This window comes from Cydia splendana, chromosome 24 (genome assembly GCF_910591565.1).
Source record: "Cydia splendana chromosome 24, ilCydSple1.2, whole genome shotgun sequence".
In the NCBI taxonomy this organism is placed as follows: Eukaryota; Metazoa; Arthropoda; class Insecta; order Lepidoptera; family Tortricidae; genus Cydia; species Cydia splendana.
This window is the reverse complement of record NC_085983.1, coordinates 5,923,781-5,938,238: the sequence shown is the minus strand read 5'-3', so window position 1 is coordinate 5,938,238 and position 14,458 is coordinate 5,923,781. Positions and strand designations below refer to the sequence as shown.

Sequence of the window (14,458 nt, the reverse complement as noted above, 5' to 3'; positions counted from 1 at the left end):
TTCTTCGCTCACCATCGTCACCTTCTGACGGACGGTGTGCAGGTAGGTCAACAGCTGTGTAATGTACTAACCTTTGTTCTTGAGACACTCGTGGTACTGAAGCGAGAAAGATTCGTTGTGGGCCTGCAGTGAGCGTATTTCTTCGTTCACCATCGTCACCTTCTGACGGACGGTGTGCAGGTCAGTCAACAGCTGTGTAATGTACTAACCTTTGTTCTTGAGACACTCGTGGTACTGAAGCGAGAACGATTCGTTGTGGGCCTGCAGTGAGCGTATTTCTTCGCTCACCATCGTCACCTTCTGACGGACGGTCTGCAGGTCTGTTAACAGCTGTGTGACAAAAAAAAGAGTAAATAATAACTTTTTTTTTGTGTAAACTTGTTTACAATAAATTCAACATTTTGTCAAAAATTTTAAAAATGCTTTCAATATTTATATATTCTAGTAGTCTCATTAGGTATGTATAGATAGATCTTACCACCCATTCAAATGTCAAATATAATATAAAAAAAAATATAAAAAAAATGTATTAGTATTCATGTGTCAATACCAAAGAGAATTTAGACTAGATGAATATTGTCAAAGTAAATTTTGTAGTCAGTACATTCACTGCTATCTTATGACACAAATGATTAACACTTTTATTTAGAATGCCATTTGACTTTGATCCTTATTTTTTCACTGATATGTGTTAAACTTGATAAATGTCAAAAAGTATCGCCATCTAGTCGAGAGTAGGCCAAAGGTATGGCGCCATCGCTCGAAAATATGGTAACATACCTTCCTACTAGATGGCGATACTTTTTGACATTTAACATTTAACACATATCAGTAAAAAAATAAGGATCAAAGTCAAATGGCATTCACTTGTTAATCATTTGTGTCGAAAAATGGCAGTAAATGTACTGACTACATAATTTACTTTCACAATATTCCTCTATTTCAAATTCTCTTTGATCAATTAGTATTGACTAATATTAAAGAGTTAATCATTGTAGGAGAGTTGCAAAGTCTAAAAAAGTATTTGTGCCTCAAATTTGGCATCAAAATTAGATGTGGCTGTACACATTATGCAGTAATTCTGAATAAAAAAAATGGTATTCATATGAAGATTCTGCCTTGATCACCTGGAGAGGATGGGGGAGGATCGTGCTGTGAGAAGAGCGTATGTGGGGCTTCTTCTTCCTCGGTCCCTCATTGCTGAGGATCGCGACCATGTATGCTACGTCTCCACAGTGTGCGATCATAAGCCATATGGGTCACGCACTGCATGTTGCCGCCAACCACCCTCTTCACAGCAACAGACCATCTCGTGGGTGCTTTTCCTCGCGCTCGCTTGCCCTCTATTGGGCCCAAGATACTCTGCCTTTCTAGGTCGTGCCTTTAAAGGGGCCCACTGATTAACAGTCCGCCGGACGGTATCAGCCTGTCAGTTGTTCGGAACTGTCAAAATTTTGTTCTAACTGACTGCTTACATTCTGAATTGTTGCTATTTCAAGAGAAATTTCCGCTGTCACCATTAAATACCAATATATTAAATAAGATTCTGCATGAACTTAAGCAAAGTCAAGGTGCCTACAATGTACAATCGTGCTCGTAGATTGTAAATATTTGTAAAATTTGAGGTTATGATAATTACATGTTTTGGTTCGATGTACATTGCTGCTTTTCTTAGCGCAATACTGCTCTTTGAGTGTTGCCCTACTTCACTTTGCTGTACATTGCTACTGACATACTTTGCTTGACAGACTATATGTACGTATTAATATATGAAAAGTAATACGTACCTCGCTGTATTTCCTCTCAGTGTGCGGCTGGGCCACATATTGGGTGGCGCTCTGGATAACCTCCATCTCTAAGGCCAGGCAACGCCGGATGTACGCGTATAGCTCGTGTGGAGCGTGGCTGCACAAACATATTATATATTTATTAATTTTGATCCATTAATTCACTTCAAAACAATACAGAATTGATATGTTCAATAAAATTACACTCAAATTGCCCTATTTGTCCAAGCGGTGTGGGACTTAAAAAATTGGAACAAAAGTAGGATTACTAGAGTTATTAAGTTGACGACGCGGACTGTCAAACTCGACCGACCGAGTAATGAGCGCGAGCGAAGAGTCTGCATTTCTGTTTGGGTTAAAATGCTTTTGTGTAAAATTTGTGAGCATTTTTTTTACCAATTTGAAGTTGTGTTTTTTGGCCGAGCGATGTGGGAGAAGCCGGTGGGGGTTTGCGTACGCCTACAGAACCACTAGTAGTGTCTGTGTTATAAAATCACCGCTCAGATACTAGTAGTATGAGTATGAGAACTGCAAAACTACCAAATCTATCATTTTGATATCTTTTATTGATTTGAGACCAAATTCTAACGTAAATACATACATTCGTGCACTGAATGAAACTTTTAGTGATAATGTAGGGATTGTCAAAGTGTATTAAGTGGATTTAAGCCTGTTAATACGGGATGGCTAATTGTAGAAAAAAATATAATATTAAAGTACCTCCAGTTCCTTTCTGCACCTACACTGACTACACAATAGATTATATTATATCCATACTAATATATACTAATATTATAAAGGCGAAAGTGTGTCTGTCTGTTATCTCTTCACGCTTAAGCCGCTGAACCGATTTAGTTGAAATTTGGTATAGAGATAGTTTGAGTCCCGGGGAAGGACATAGGATAGTTTATATGTCAGAAATCATCCCTGAAGAGAGTGCAAAGGGGGGTGGAATTGAAAGAGTTAATGTATTGACTAATAATTGAAGTAAGCAATGCGCGAATTGAATGATTGCTATTAGCATTATCCGGGCGCTATACCTACTTTAGCTGCTGTCACTAATTCCACGCAGACGAAATCGCGGCCAAAAGCTATATTATATTTATAAGCATTCAAAATTATTATATTTTTAAATCACACCACTTTGAAATCACTAGCAAACTACACTCTTCACTGACAATTGTAAGACTGGGTCAGGTCATCCCAATGTCCATCTTTAAATGATCAATCGTCGGTAAAACCCTGATGCGTCATATAAATGTTCTTAATATTGTGGATAAGTTATCAGTGGGGAGAATGTAAACAACGTTGGGATATTGGTAATAACATGAGTAAAACGTGTTGAATATGTAAATAATGATAAATTATTAGCACGTAATATGGATTTTTTTAGAGGGAAAGTTGCAAGGGTAAGACCAAGTATGCATTATTCTTAATTAGTAGACAACGTTTTAGGGGGCAAAATTAAAACGGGGACGACCCCTTCTACATACAAAGTATGTTTACACAATTTGATGTATATTATTGACCATCACCCCAAACTAATCCCCCCCCCCCCCCCCCCCCACCGTTTCGTTTGACTTCTTTCGATTTGTTGACTATTATACGGCAACGTGAAAAAAAAAAAAACAGTGGATGATATATGTACATCGAATTGTGTCCACATATTTTCAATAATGTTAATATCTCTACTCTCTACCATCCACCATCTACCATCTGTTCTACCATCGGACTTTTAGACGCACGGCCGGTTTCCATCCTTACTTGGTAGATATTCCACCAATTCGCACGAAGCGCTTTGCTTCTACTTTCCTTATGCGCACTGCCAAGGAATGGGATTCCTTGCCGGCGTCTATATTTCCGTGTTCTTATAACCCGGCAACCTTCAAATCAAGAGGGAACAGGCACCTTCTGGGCGAGCTCGCTCCATCGTAGGCCACGTCTACGCCTCGGCTAGTCTGTGGCCATGAGTAAGCCCATCCATAATAAAAAACAAAAACAAAAATACCCAGACAGGAAAATAAGGACTACGTTTGTATGGAAAGGCGGTCGGGATGGTCGTCCACTTTCGTGTTTTATCGATGTTTTTCCCATATACTAGTTATCGCTTCCAGCTTTGTTTTATAAATGTTGTAGCTCTCGGTGGCCCTTAAGCCTTCTATAGAGATTTTTTTCTTCATGGAACCTATACAATGTGACCAGTTTTCATTGAACTTGAGGTACGTGTACAGCGCGGTGCTGTGCGGTATTGCAGCATCGCGATATAATTTATTCGTTAGCGAACTAAAGGACGTCGAACTTAAAGATGTCCTTCTGTTCTGCAGGAAAACAAGATTCGAGGAGAATGGTGTGGGAATGCCGGGACAGTAACCTGCAGCTCCAACTCCAGGGAATTGGGCTGAATGAACACAAGCGATCGACAGCCCGCCTGTCTCCGGTCGGGCGTCCCTGCAATATAGTCTGTACCTTTAGGTATTTAAATAAAAGTAAACAAACAATTTGTACATTTTCGGGTAGTTATAACATTTATTGATTAACCAACCAAATACAAAACCGCCTGGATCATTCACTGAACGACCTGACTAACCTACATTATTTGATCGTGTAATGTTTTCATCTACCCCCAACTGGCTTAAGGAGCCATTTGAGGGTAGATTTTGTTTACTTTTATTTAAATACCTAAAGATACCGAGTATAGATCTACATCTACCTGTACTGCGCGTGGAAGGCCTTGGCAGCCTCGAACAGCTTCATCTTGGTGACGAACATGTCCGGAGACAGCATCAGTTCAGCTGTCGTCTTGATCTGCACCAGCTCCAAGGACATGTACACACCTGTACTGCGCGTGGAAGGCCTTGGCAGCCTCGAACAGCTTCATCTTGGTGACGAACATGTCCGGAGACAGCATCAGTTCAGCTGTCGTCTTGATCTCCTGCACCAGTTCCTCCACGAAGAAACGCTGCTGCTCTTCGGGTTCCGCCGTCCTGCTTACAAATTAGGGGTCTTAATAACAAAACTTCCTTGGGACTCAGATATATTATAAACTAGCGACCCGCCCCGGCTTCGCACGGGTTACACAAAACCTTAACAAATTATACACCTAAACCTTCCTCAAAAATCACTCTATTGATAGGTGAAAACCGCATGAAAATCCGTTCAGCAGTTTGCGAGTTTATCGCGAACATACATACACACAAACAGACAGACGCGGCGGGGGACTTTTGTTTTATAAGGTGTAGTGATAACTTTTGCCCGCGACTTCGTCTGCGTAAAATTATTTTAACTATATACCACGTCGTATCGTTGTTCGACGAAACTCGCCGTTATAATTTAATAAACCTGAAGACCTATACATACATGTAAGCAATTGAAGGGATGTTTACAAAAACAACATAACTGACTACACTGGTTGACACCTGAAACGATTAACAATGTTCTTAAAAGTGTCAACCGCTCTAAGCAGTTATGTTGTTTTTGTAAACATCCCTTCAATTATAATTAAATAAATAAACTTTTTCATTTGGTCTCCAAAATGGAGAATTTGTAAGCGTCAACCACCTTTTCTGTCCACAAACGAGGTAACCATTTTTCTAAGTGCTCAGTGAGCGTATGACTTTGGCAGTAAATAAGGTATCCAGCTAGGTCTACTTTACGCGCGTTAGGGCCACTTGCACCATCCCACTAACCCGGTGTTAAGCGGTTAAGCCGTTAACCCAGTGTCAAATTGTATTTGTGTTTGTGTATTGAGGTATCCATGGTAACTCCAAGGTTAACCGGTTAATCCCGGATTAGTGAATGGTCCAAGGTCCAAGTGCCCTATAATGTTTTTCTTCTCTATGCTCTTATACGTACCATATCTTGCTCTCGATCCACGGCGCCAAGCAGTGGCGGACCTCAATAGGAAAATGGTCGCCATAGATAGCCCGCACCTGGAAATATATCAAATATTTATTTCACAACATTTGTGAGTAGTCGTTCGTAATACGGGGATCTTCTCTAGAGGTTTAGACTTTATTAAAGTACATTTATTTCACAGAAAAGATGTAAAATACGATATAATAGTGTCAAAGTTTGACCGTTCACCGTAGCTTTATTCTATACACGACTGGACGAAGTCTGCTCGGATAATAATTCCGAAGACGTCTTATAATCATAATGACGACCGATCTGGCCTAGTGGGTAGTGACTCGCCTGTGAAGCCGATGGTCCTGAGTTCGAATCCCGGTAAGGGCATTTATTTGTGTGATGACTGATGAACACAAATATTTGTTCCTGTAGTTGTTTTCTATGTATATAAGTATGTATTTATCTATATAAGTATGTATATCGTCGCCTAGCACCCATATTGCAAGCCTTGCTTAGTTTTGGGCTAGGTTGATCTGTGTAAGATGTCCCCTAATATTTATTATACTACAAGAAAGAGAAATGCGTATTTTTTTTGTTACTAAATACCTATTAACCGGAACACAAGTGTTTCCTTCTCGCTCCCGTTCATAAAGACAGTGAGCTCAGAGGTCGGAATCCCTAGGCCGGTGGCTATTGGCGTCCTCTAAGGGTCAAAATACCTAAATTGACAGGTGCATCCTCCATACATGGATAATGACATATTGAGGCCAAAATCATGGCCGTATATGGCCATTGCTTCCGTTAATAACTTTCTGGATAACAAGCTATAGAGGGATCAGGTTTTTAGGGTCCCGTACCGTGTCCGACCATCCCCCCCTCCCCCTTTATCTCCGAAACTACTGGGTCTAAAATTTGGAAAAAAATATACAAAATAGTTCATTAATCATTATCTATAGATGACAAGAAAACTTATTAGAAATATGCAGTTAAAAAGCGCCGGTCGAACTTAATTACTTAGTTTTTGATCCGCCTTCTACGGGTTTTTTTAAAGACATTTCATCACGTTCCACATAAAAAAATACATTGTTAAGAATTGGATAATGTACGGAACCCTTGGAACTCGAGTCCGACTCGAACTTGGCCGGTTTTTTTTTTTCAAAGGAACGGATGAGTGTTATTTTACCTGGTTGCCATGTGTACGTCGTCTGGACCACACTTTTTAACTGTTAGGTAATGTCACAGAATAACTAATAGTACTACCGTACAGAAAATTCACTCCTTCACAAAAGTCAGATTTAGGTATAAAATTATACCTATACTCGCCGTCTGCAACAAAATTTAAACTTATAACCGCGCACGAACGGTGAATCTTGTTTGCGCGAGCGCCACGTGACACGACTATCGTGCGGTCGAGCGGCAGCCCACTGCCATACACCTGCCGGCCCGGGCGGCACGCCGGCCAAATGTACCTAAACTGCGTAGTGACATCCCCCTGGTAATGTTATCATTTGGCTAATGGGACAGAATAACAGCAAAAAAAGTTGTTTAACCCAAATTCGAAGTTGAATAAAATATATTATTTATAATATTTAAAACTTTCGCGTTTTGAACACATATTAACTTACATTTATAGACGGGTCTATCGCAAATTTATTTTATTACCTTTATGTAGGTATAATATTTAAAACTTTCACGTTTTGAACACATATTAACTCACATTTATAGACGGGTCTATCGCAAATTTATTTTATTACCTTTATTTAGGTATCATATTTAAAACTTTCACGTTTTGAACACATATTAACTCACATTTATAGACGGGTCTATCGCAAATTTATTTTATTACCTTTATGTAGGTATAATATTTAAAACTTTCGCGTTTTGAACACTTAACTCACATTTATAGACGGGTCTATCGCAAATTTATCTTATTACCGACGTTTCGACACATGTTTCACTGTCGTGGTCGCGGCTAACTGATGTGATGATGTCCCAGCTAAATGTCAAAACAGAGATGCAACTACCCGACGAAAAGTGTATGAAAAAGTTTAGGGTAGACATCACATTTTCGGTAAATAAAGGTAATAAAATAAATTCGCCGTAGACCCGTCTATAAATGTGAGTTAATTATTTACTTATCAAATAATTTTCGACCGCCAGTTCGTCCGTGTAGAAGACGAGGCACCAACCCTATTTTCTAAATATTGGTATTGAATAAGTGTTATCCGCAAATGATTGTATCATAATTGTTTTATGTAGGGTAATTCGCCAGTAACTGGCCACTTTTAGTAACTTGCCACCCCCAACCAAAAATGAATTCTATTCACCTATAAATAAAATTCATTTTAGTATAATGTGACTAGTTATATAACGCCGGCCGGTTATTGAAACCTTATACTAAAATGAATTCAGTTTATAGGCGAATAGATTCGTTTTTAGTTTAGGGCGGCCAGTTACTGGCGATTTACCCTACTAAGGAAGTGAAGGAAGATATGATTATGTGAGACAGAAAAGGCTCCTGGGATACCCCTAATGACATTTGGATATAATTTGCATACAGAAAACTATTGAGGAAAAACCTTGTAAGATGCAATTCATTCACTCATTGTGTTCCATTCATGGATTGTACATCAGCAACAGAAGTTGCTAAGCGGGCGAGGTGTTCAAAATTACCATGACACGCTCTTATTCTCTTAACAATAAAGTCGCGTCAAGATCATTTTGAACACCTCGCCCGCTTAGCAACTTCTGTTGCTGACTACCTAGTAACTAGTTACCTACACCAGGGGCCCATTTCTCGAAAGATATTAGACTAATGTTATTAGTCCACGAACTGTCAAATCGTATGGGTTGTCATGACAACACACTAATAATATTAGACTAATATTGTTCGAGAAATGGGCCCCAGCCTACACTGATATTTAGAATTACACTAGTGTCCGATCGAAGTTTTAAGCATAAAATCGTATTAAAAAAATGTTTCGGTCGCAGGTCCAGATTCGGCCAAAAACTGCCCAACCTATCAGCCGCGTTGGAAACTGGAGTATTTTCGATAGTGTGCGAACGAAATTTCGGTTTCTGTTTCGATAGGTTTAGGCATCATACAATCCGACGCGGGGGGGACTTTGTTTTGTAATATGTATTGATACGAGTAGTATGACATCGGTCACACGCTAATTCTGGAGTCAGTTCAATCCATCATTCTGGTCAGAATGACGTGAGAATTATCGTGTAACACTCGGACTGATGGTCTGGACTGATGAAAATTTAATATTTTTAGACATCGGTTACACGCTAATTCTGGCGTCAGTTCAGTCCATCAGTCCATTCGAGTTTTGACTGATGCCAGAATGATGGAAAATGGACACGGTTAGACGATCAGTCCAGACTGATAAAATTACGACACAGTCGCCGTTTGGACACAGAACGCAACACAGTCATTTAGTCTTGTCTAATATGGTGACTGACGCGAGAATGACACAAACAGGTTATAGACATCGGTTACACGCTAATTCTGGCGTCAGTTCAGTTCATCAGTCCATTCGAGTTTTGACTGATGCCAGAATGATGGAAAATGGACACGGTTAGACGATCAGTCCAGACTGACAAGTTGACAACAGACTGATAAAATTATGACACAGTCGTCGTTTGGACACAGAACGCAACACAGTCATTTAGTCTTGTCTAATATGGTGACTGACGTGAGAATGACACGAACAGGTTACACGATCAGTCTCCTATCAGTTTTCGGTCATTCAAAATGGACTGACGAATATTATCTAAAAATATAAATTTTCATCAGTCCAGGCCATCAGTCCATCAGTCCGCGTGTTACACGATAATTCTCCCGTCAGTCTGACCAGACTGATGGACTGAACTGACGCCAGAATTAGCGTGTAACCGATGTCAATGGATGTTAGTACTGACCTTTTGCAAGCTCTCCTGGGGTAGCTGCTGAGCCCTCGCCCACAGCGACATCTTGGACCTGACACAAAACATACAATAATCAACCTTATAGCTTGGAGAATAACATTAAATTTAGAGAATCGCTAAACTTAAGTGGCAGTGGGCGGGGCACATTGCCCGTAGAACCGATGGCTATTGGGACGGAAAGGTTCTCGTGTGGCGACCACGTACCAGAAGGCGCAGCGTGGGTAGACCCCCCACAGGTGGACTGACGACCTGGTAAAGGTCGCGGGAGTCCGCTGGATGCGGGTGGCGCAAGACCGGTCATTGTGGCACTCTTTGGGGGAGGCCTATGTCCAGCAGTGGACGTCCTCTGACTGATATGATGATGATGTTGTTAAATACTGAACTAGATATAGTTAGATTAACAAGTTTTTGGAATTTAGCTTATTTAAGATTATGAATTTATGACTTATTTGATCTAAATTGTAATTATCATTTTGTATTCATAGAATTAATGACAATAAGATAAGTTAACATTAAGCGAGTTAAAGAAAATATACAAATGCTTACCAAATCTATCTCTTGATTTAAGATTACGAATTTATGACTTATTTCATCTAAATTGGAGTGATCATTTTGTATTCATAGAATTAAGAACAATAAGGTAAGTTAAAATTAAGCGAGTTAAAGAAAATATACAAATGCTTACCAAATCTATCTCTTGATTAATACTGCAAAAGTGTTTGTTTCCCAAGCTTCAGTCTTAAGTTAATACATGTAAAACTGTAACAAAAAAACATAAAATATATTATCTCCTAATTATTTATTAATTCTCAATTATCTCTGCAGGTTACTGTACAGTCAGCGTCATATAGTAGATAGCATCCAAAGTATTCAAATAATTCGGTACACAGTAGTACACCATACAAATTATATGGTGTACTGAACTATTTCAATACATTGGAGGTTACCTATTATATGATGCTGACTGTACATATTCATTGGAATCAAATTTAAACCTTTCATGGACCAAATAAAGTATTTCTTTTGTTTCATTGCTTTTTAAAACAAATGCAATTCATTCCAATTTACTTATAGAACAAGGTTCAAACTAAAAGTAGGAAAACTGTGTAGGGTGGGTCTCACAAGGATAGAGTCTGTTCGGAAAGAGAACAGTTATGGAATGTATGGCGCCCTTAGAGGATATAACCAACGGAGACGCCATGTCTTAAATTTTCGGTACAAAATAGTCTGCCGTTTTTTGCGGGGGAGGGGCACATCAAATGTATAGGTACGTCATGTCAGATAAACGTCAGTCCATACATATGGTTGACAAGTTGTTGACCATTGGCCGCCTATTTTCGACAGAGGGGTACGCCTGTTAATGGCGGCTCCATTGTTAATTACTCCGAGATGGCGCCCAATACATTTCACGACTCTTCTCTTTCTGAACAGACTCTAAACATAAAAAACTTATTGACATTTCATGGAGGATTGCAAAAGGTACAAAAATTTGACATGAAATTCAGCCACATAAGATTTAAAATAAGTTTAATGCCCCTTGCCAAAACATATGGAAGTCCTTACACCTGTGTTTGTCTGTCTGTCACAGACGCTACTATAAGTAATTACAGGGTGTTGTTTTCTAAATGAATGATGAATTTTAAACTGCAGTTTTAATGTTCCTTCCTATTCATCAATAAGGAAAGTATGTATGCAAGTAATCATTGATGATTATGCTCCATTAGATAATTTATAACAAGGAAAACAGCATTTTAATACAAATACACGCACTAGACAAGCGTAAACATTTAATAAAATTATGCAACACGTTTTTGTTATAATAGCCTTGAAAATTAAAAAAATGTTAATATTTTTTTTTATTTGTGCAACTGTCTCGCCGTTATAATTAGCAGCAGGGGTATGCAACCTTTCTCCCATGATGGTAAATTATGTTAAACAACACCTTTAGAACAAAGAGCTTATTAAAACAACAAACCACGGCAAAAAACACCACACGTAACTACGCAACACTTAGATCACCTGTGATAAGTTATCAAAAAGGGTTTCTACGAACTATTATAGCTTTTCTTCGCGCACCTGTTGCTCCCGGGGCCAACTAATATCACGAAATCCAGGGACGCAATATCCCTAGAATTTACCTGTATCGAGCGACTTTACGTCCGCTACTGCTGTTTCCAAGAATTTTGACGTTTACACACACTACAACACAAATTGCTTCTCGCCACACACACACTTACAACAAATTAATTTTAGATCAAGACAACAACACGACCTTTTGATTTTATATGCGCTTTTCTCGCTATCCTGATAGATATCTTGAGGAATAAACTACTGGGGTAGCTAAGTGTTACGCTTAATTGTACTTTTTTACGCTCTAATAAACTAATTCTTATGGCGTGGTGAATAAATTAATATTTACCGGCAAAGAACACGAGGCCGCACAAATCATTCTTCGAGTCACGTAAACTACAATAAAAAAATACATCGCGTCATTATTCGTTACTCACACAAACATAGAATGTCAAACAAACATATGCTCAACAAAGTCTTCAAAAATATACCTTATGTTATCGTTCATAAGGTTGATTATATTTTAATGGAATCTAAACAGTTTCATGTTCAGTAGCGTAATTAGTAGGTAAATACTTGAACGTGATTATTTTAGGGTGGCCAGAATACAAAAAACAATTAACGTAGAAAAAGTATTTACTTAAATCTAAATGTCTAATTCGACACGAGCTGCGTTTGTCCGTCATTCCGCATAAATTATAAATGCATCATAAAAACGTGCAAGTCCGTTCAAATGTAGTTTATAGACGTAAGTAATAATATCATACTCAGACTTAGACTTAAAGCCACGAAAAGTCTGCAGCGATTTTGATAGCCCTCGCAGTGCCAGTGTTATTTATACGTCATAATTTCATAGAAGTTTGACGTTTAAAATCATACCTGCACTGCGTGGGCTATCGAATCCGCTGCAGACTTTTCTTGGTCTGACTCTACCTTGTTGTGCGTGACGCACAGAACACCGCCTCTAGAAACCTAATACAGTGGAACCTGGATAATTGCAATCTCAAGGGACCGGCCATTTTTTGTTAATTAACCAGGTTTTTCATTTAAGCAGGTCATGTCAATTAACGAGGTTCAAAAAATCGTTGTGTCAATTATAGAGGTTTTCATTAATAGAGGTTGCGTTCTGAAAAAATTTCTTTTATGGAGGTGCCAATAACCATTGAAAGTAGATTTACACGCTTACGTTCTGGGTGTCTGGTCTATATATTGCTTCTGTCTATACTTGCACTTTTACACTACATTAATTACTACTTTATTTTATTATCATTTGGGTTTTTAAAATTCCCTTGAACTGTAGAAGAAAGTTTTATTAGAATGTAAAAAGTACTTTGTTTTTGATTTAATCAAAACTATTTCAACTACTACAGGCTGATGTGATAGATACCCAATAAATAAATTAAATTCTGGGTGAAGATATAAATAAAATGATCATTGCTATTATAATATTGTTTCTGCTGTCTACAACTACATTATTTCAATTACAGAGGTAATAAGTAAGACTCGTTTCAATAATAGAGGTAAAAAGAAGAGCAAAAATAACGGATTTTTTAGCACTGTGTCAATTATAGAGGTCTTAGTTGCGATGTGGTCAATTACAGAGGCAAAATTACGAAAAGCACTAAAATCTAAATTGCAATTATAGAGGTTCCAAAATTTCAATTATAGAGGCCTTTTGGTCTCAAGGGACCGGGACCGGACTTTTGGTTGCAATTATTGAGGTTTTCCATTTATCCAGGTGCCAATTAACCAGGTTTCACTGTACATATTGGCCATTTTGTTCCCGACGCAAATCACCAAACTGTGAGGTGCGGGAGGGGTGCTCACGGCGTTGCGATTGGTCGTTCCAAACATGGCGCGCTGAGGGGCTACCGTGAAAACCGAAATTCGCAAATTGCGGGGATCTTACTCTTTTACTCCAATGAAGGCGTAATTAGAGTGACAGAGAAAAATGCCCGCAATTGACGATTTTCGGTATTGGCGGTAGCCCTACTGACACGTGCAAGCGTAGGGATGGGATATGTTCATTACAGGTAGTGGGTACTGCTATTGCAATTTAGTATACTTAGAGTAAACTCACTTAATAATTATATTGATTAATTTAATATTTCATTAAGTAATTTAACAATGTACCTGAAATGTTTACTTAACATATTAGGGCATTTCTGTTTAAAGTACCCAGAACATGAATTTTAATTTTTATAATATTTTAATTTTTATATTATTTCCACTCAGAATCGCAATCTCTTTCGATACGAGAAAAAAGTGTCGCCAAAATCTCATACAATTATTTTCTTTTGTCCGTTTTATTAAGGTCATATAGAAGGTTGTATTGAAAACATATTCAAATGGACCAATAACATATGCCTATTACAAATCAACTCCGAGTTCTCTCGCACTTCTTTGAAGTTCATCATCAGGTCCATCTCGTGACATGAGACCTAACTGCTCACCTAGAGGATTCTAAAAAACCCATACAACATATGTCTATCACAAACCAACACCGAGTTCCCTCGCACTTCTTTGAAGTTCATCATCAGGTCCATCTCGTGACATGAGACCTAACTGCTCACCTAGAGGATTCTAAAAAACCCATACAACATATGTCTATCACAAACCAACACCGAGTTCCCTCGCACTTCTTTGGAGTTCATCATCAGGTCCATCTCGTGACATGAGACCTAACTGCTCACCTAGAGGATTCTAAAAAACCCATACAACATATGTCTATCACAAACCAACACCGAGTTCCCTCGCACTTCTTTGAAGTTCATCATCAGGTCCATCTCGTGACATGCGGCCTAACTGCTCCGCTGGCCTAG

General features: G+C 38.7%; 1 protein-coding gene across 1 annotated transcript in view; it reads right to left on the bottom strand.

The window, feature by feature from the left end:
* The window catches only part of LOC134802482 (signal transducer and activator of transcription 5B), a 45,348-nt gene extending 33,302 nt beyond the window's left edge, over positions 1-12,046 (bottom strand). The window contains exons 1-7 of the mRNA XM_063775161.1: positions 11,986-12,046; positions 10,252-10,325; positions 9,561-9,618; positions 5,640-5,716; positions 4,622-4,771; positions 1,788-1,905; positions 210-330 (exon numbers count right to left, since the gene is read on the bottom strand). Of these exons, the coding sequence (XP_063631231.1) occupies positions 210-330; positions 1,788-1,905; positions 4,622-4,771; positions 5,640-5,716; positions 9,561-9,611 (517 nt within the window). The 5' untranslated portion in view covers positions 9,612-9,618; positions 10,252-10,325; positions 11,986-12,046. The remainder of the gene's footprint in view (positions 1-209; positions 331-1,787; positions 1,906-4,621; positions 4,772-5,639; positions 5,717-9,560; positions 9,619-10,251; positions 10,326-11,985) is intronic.
* Positions 12,047-14,458: the final 2,412 nt, after the last annotated feature.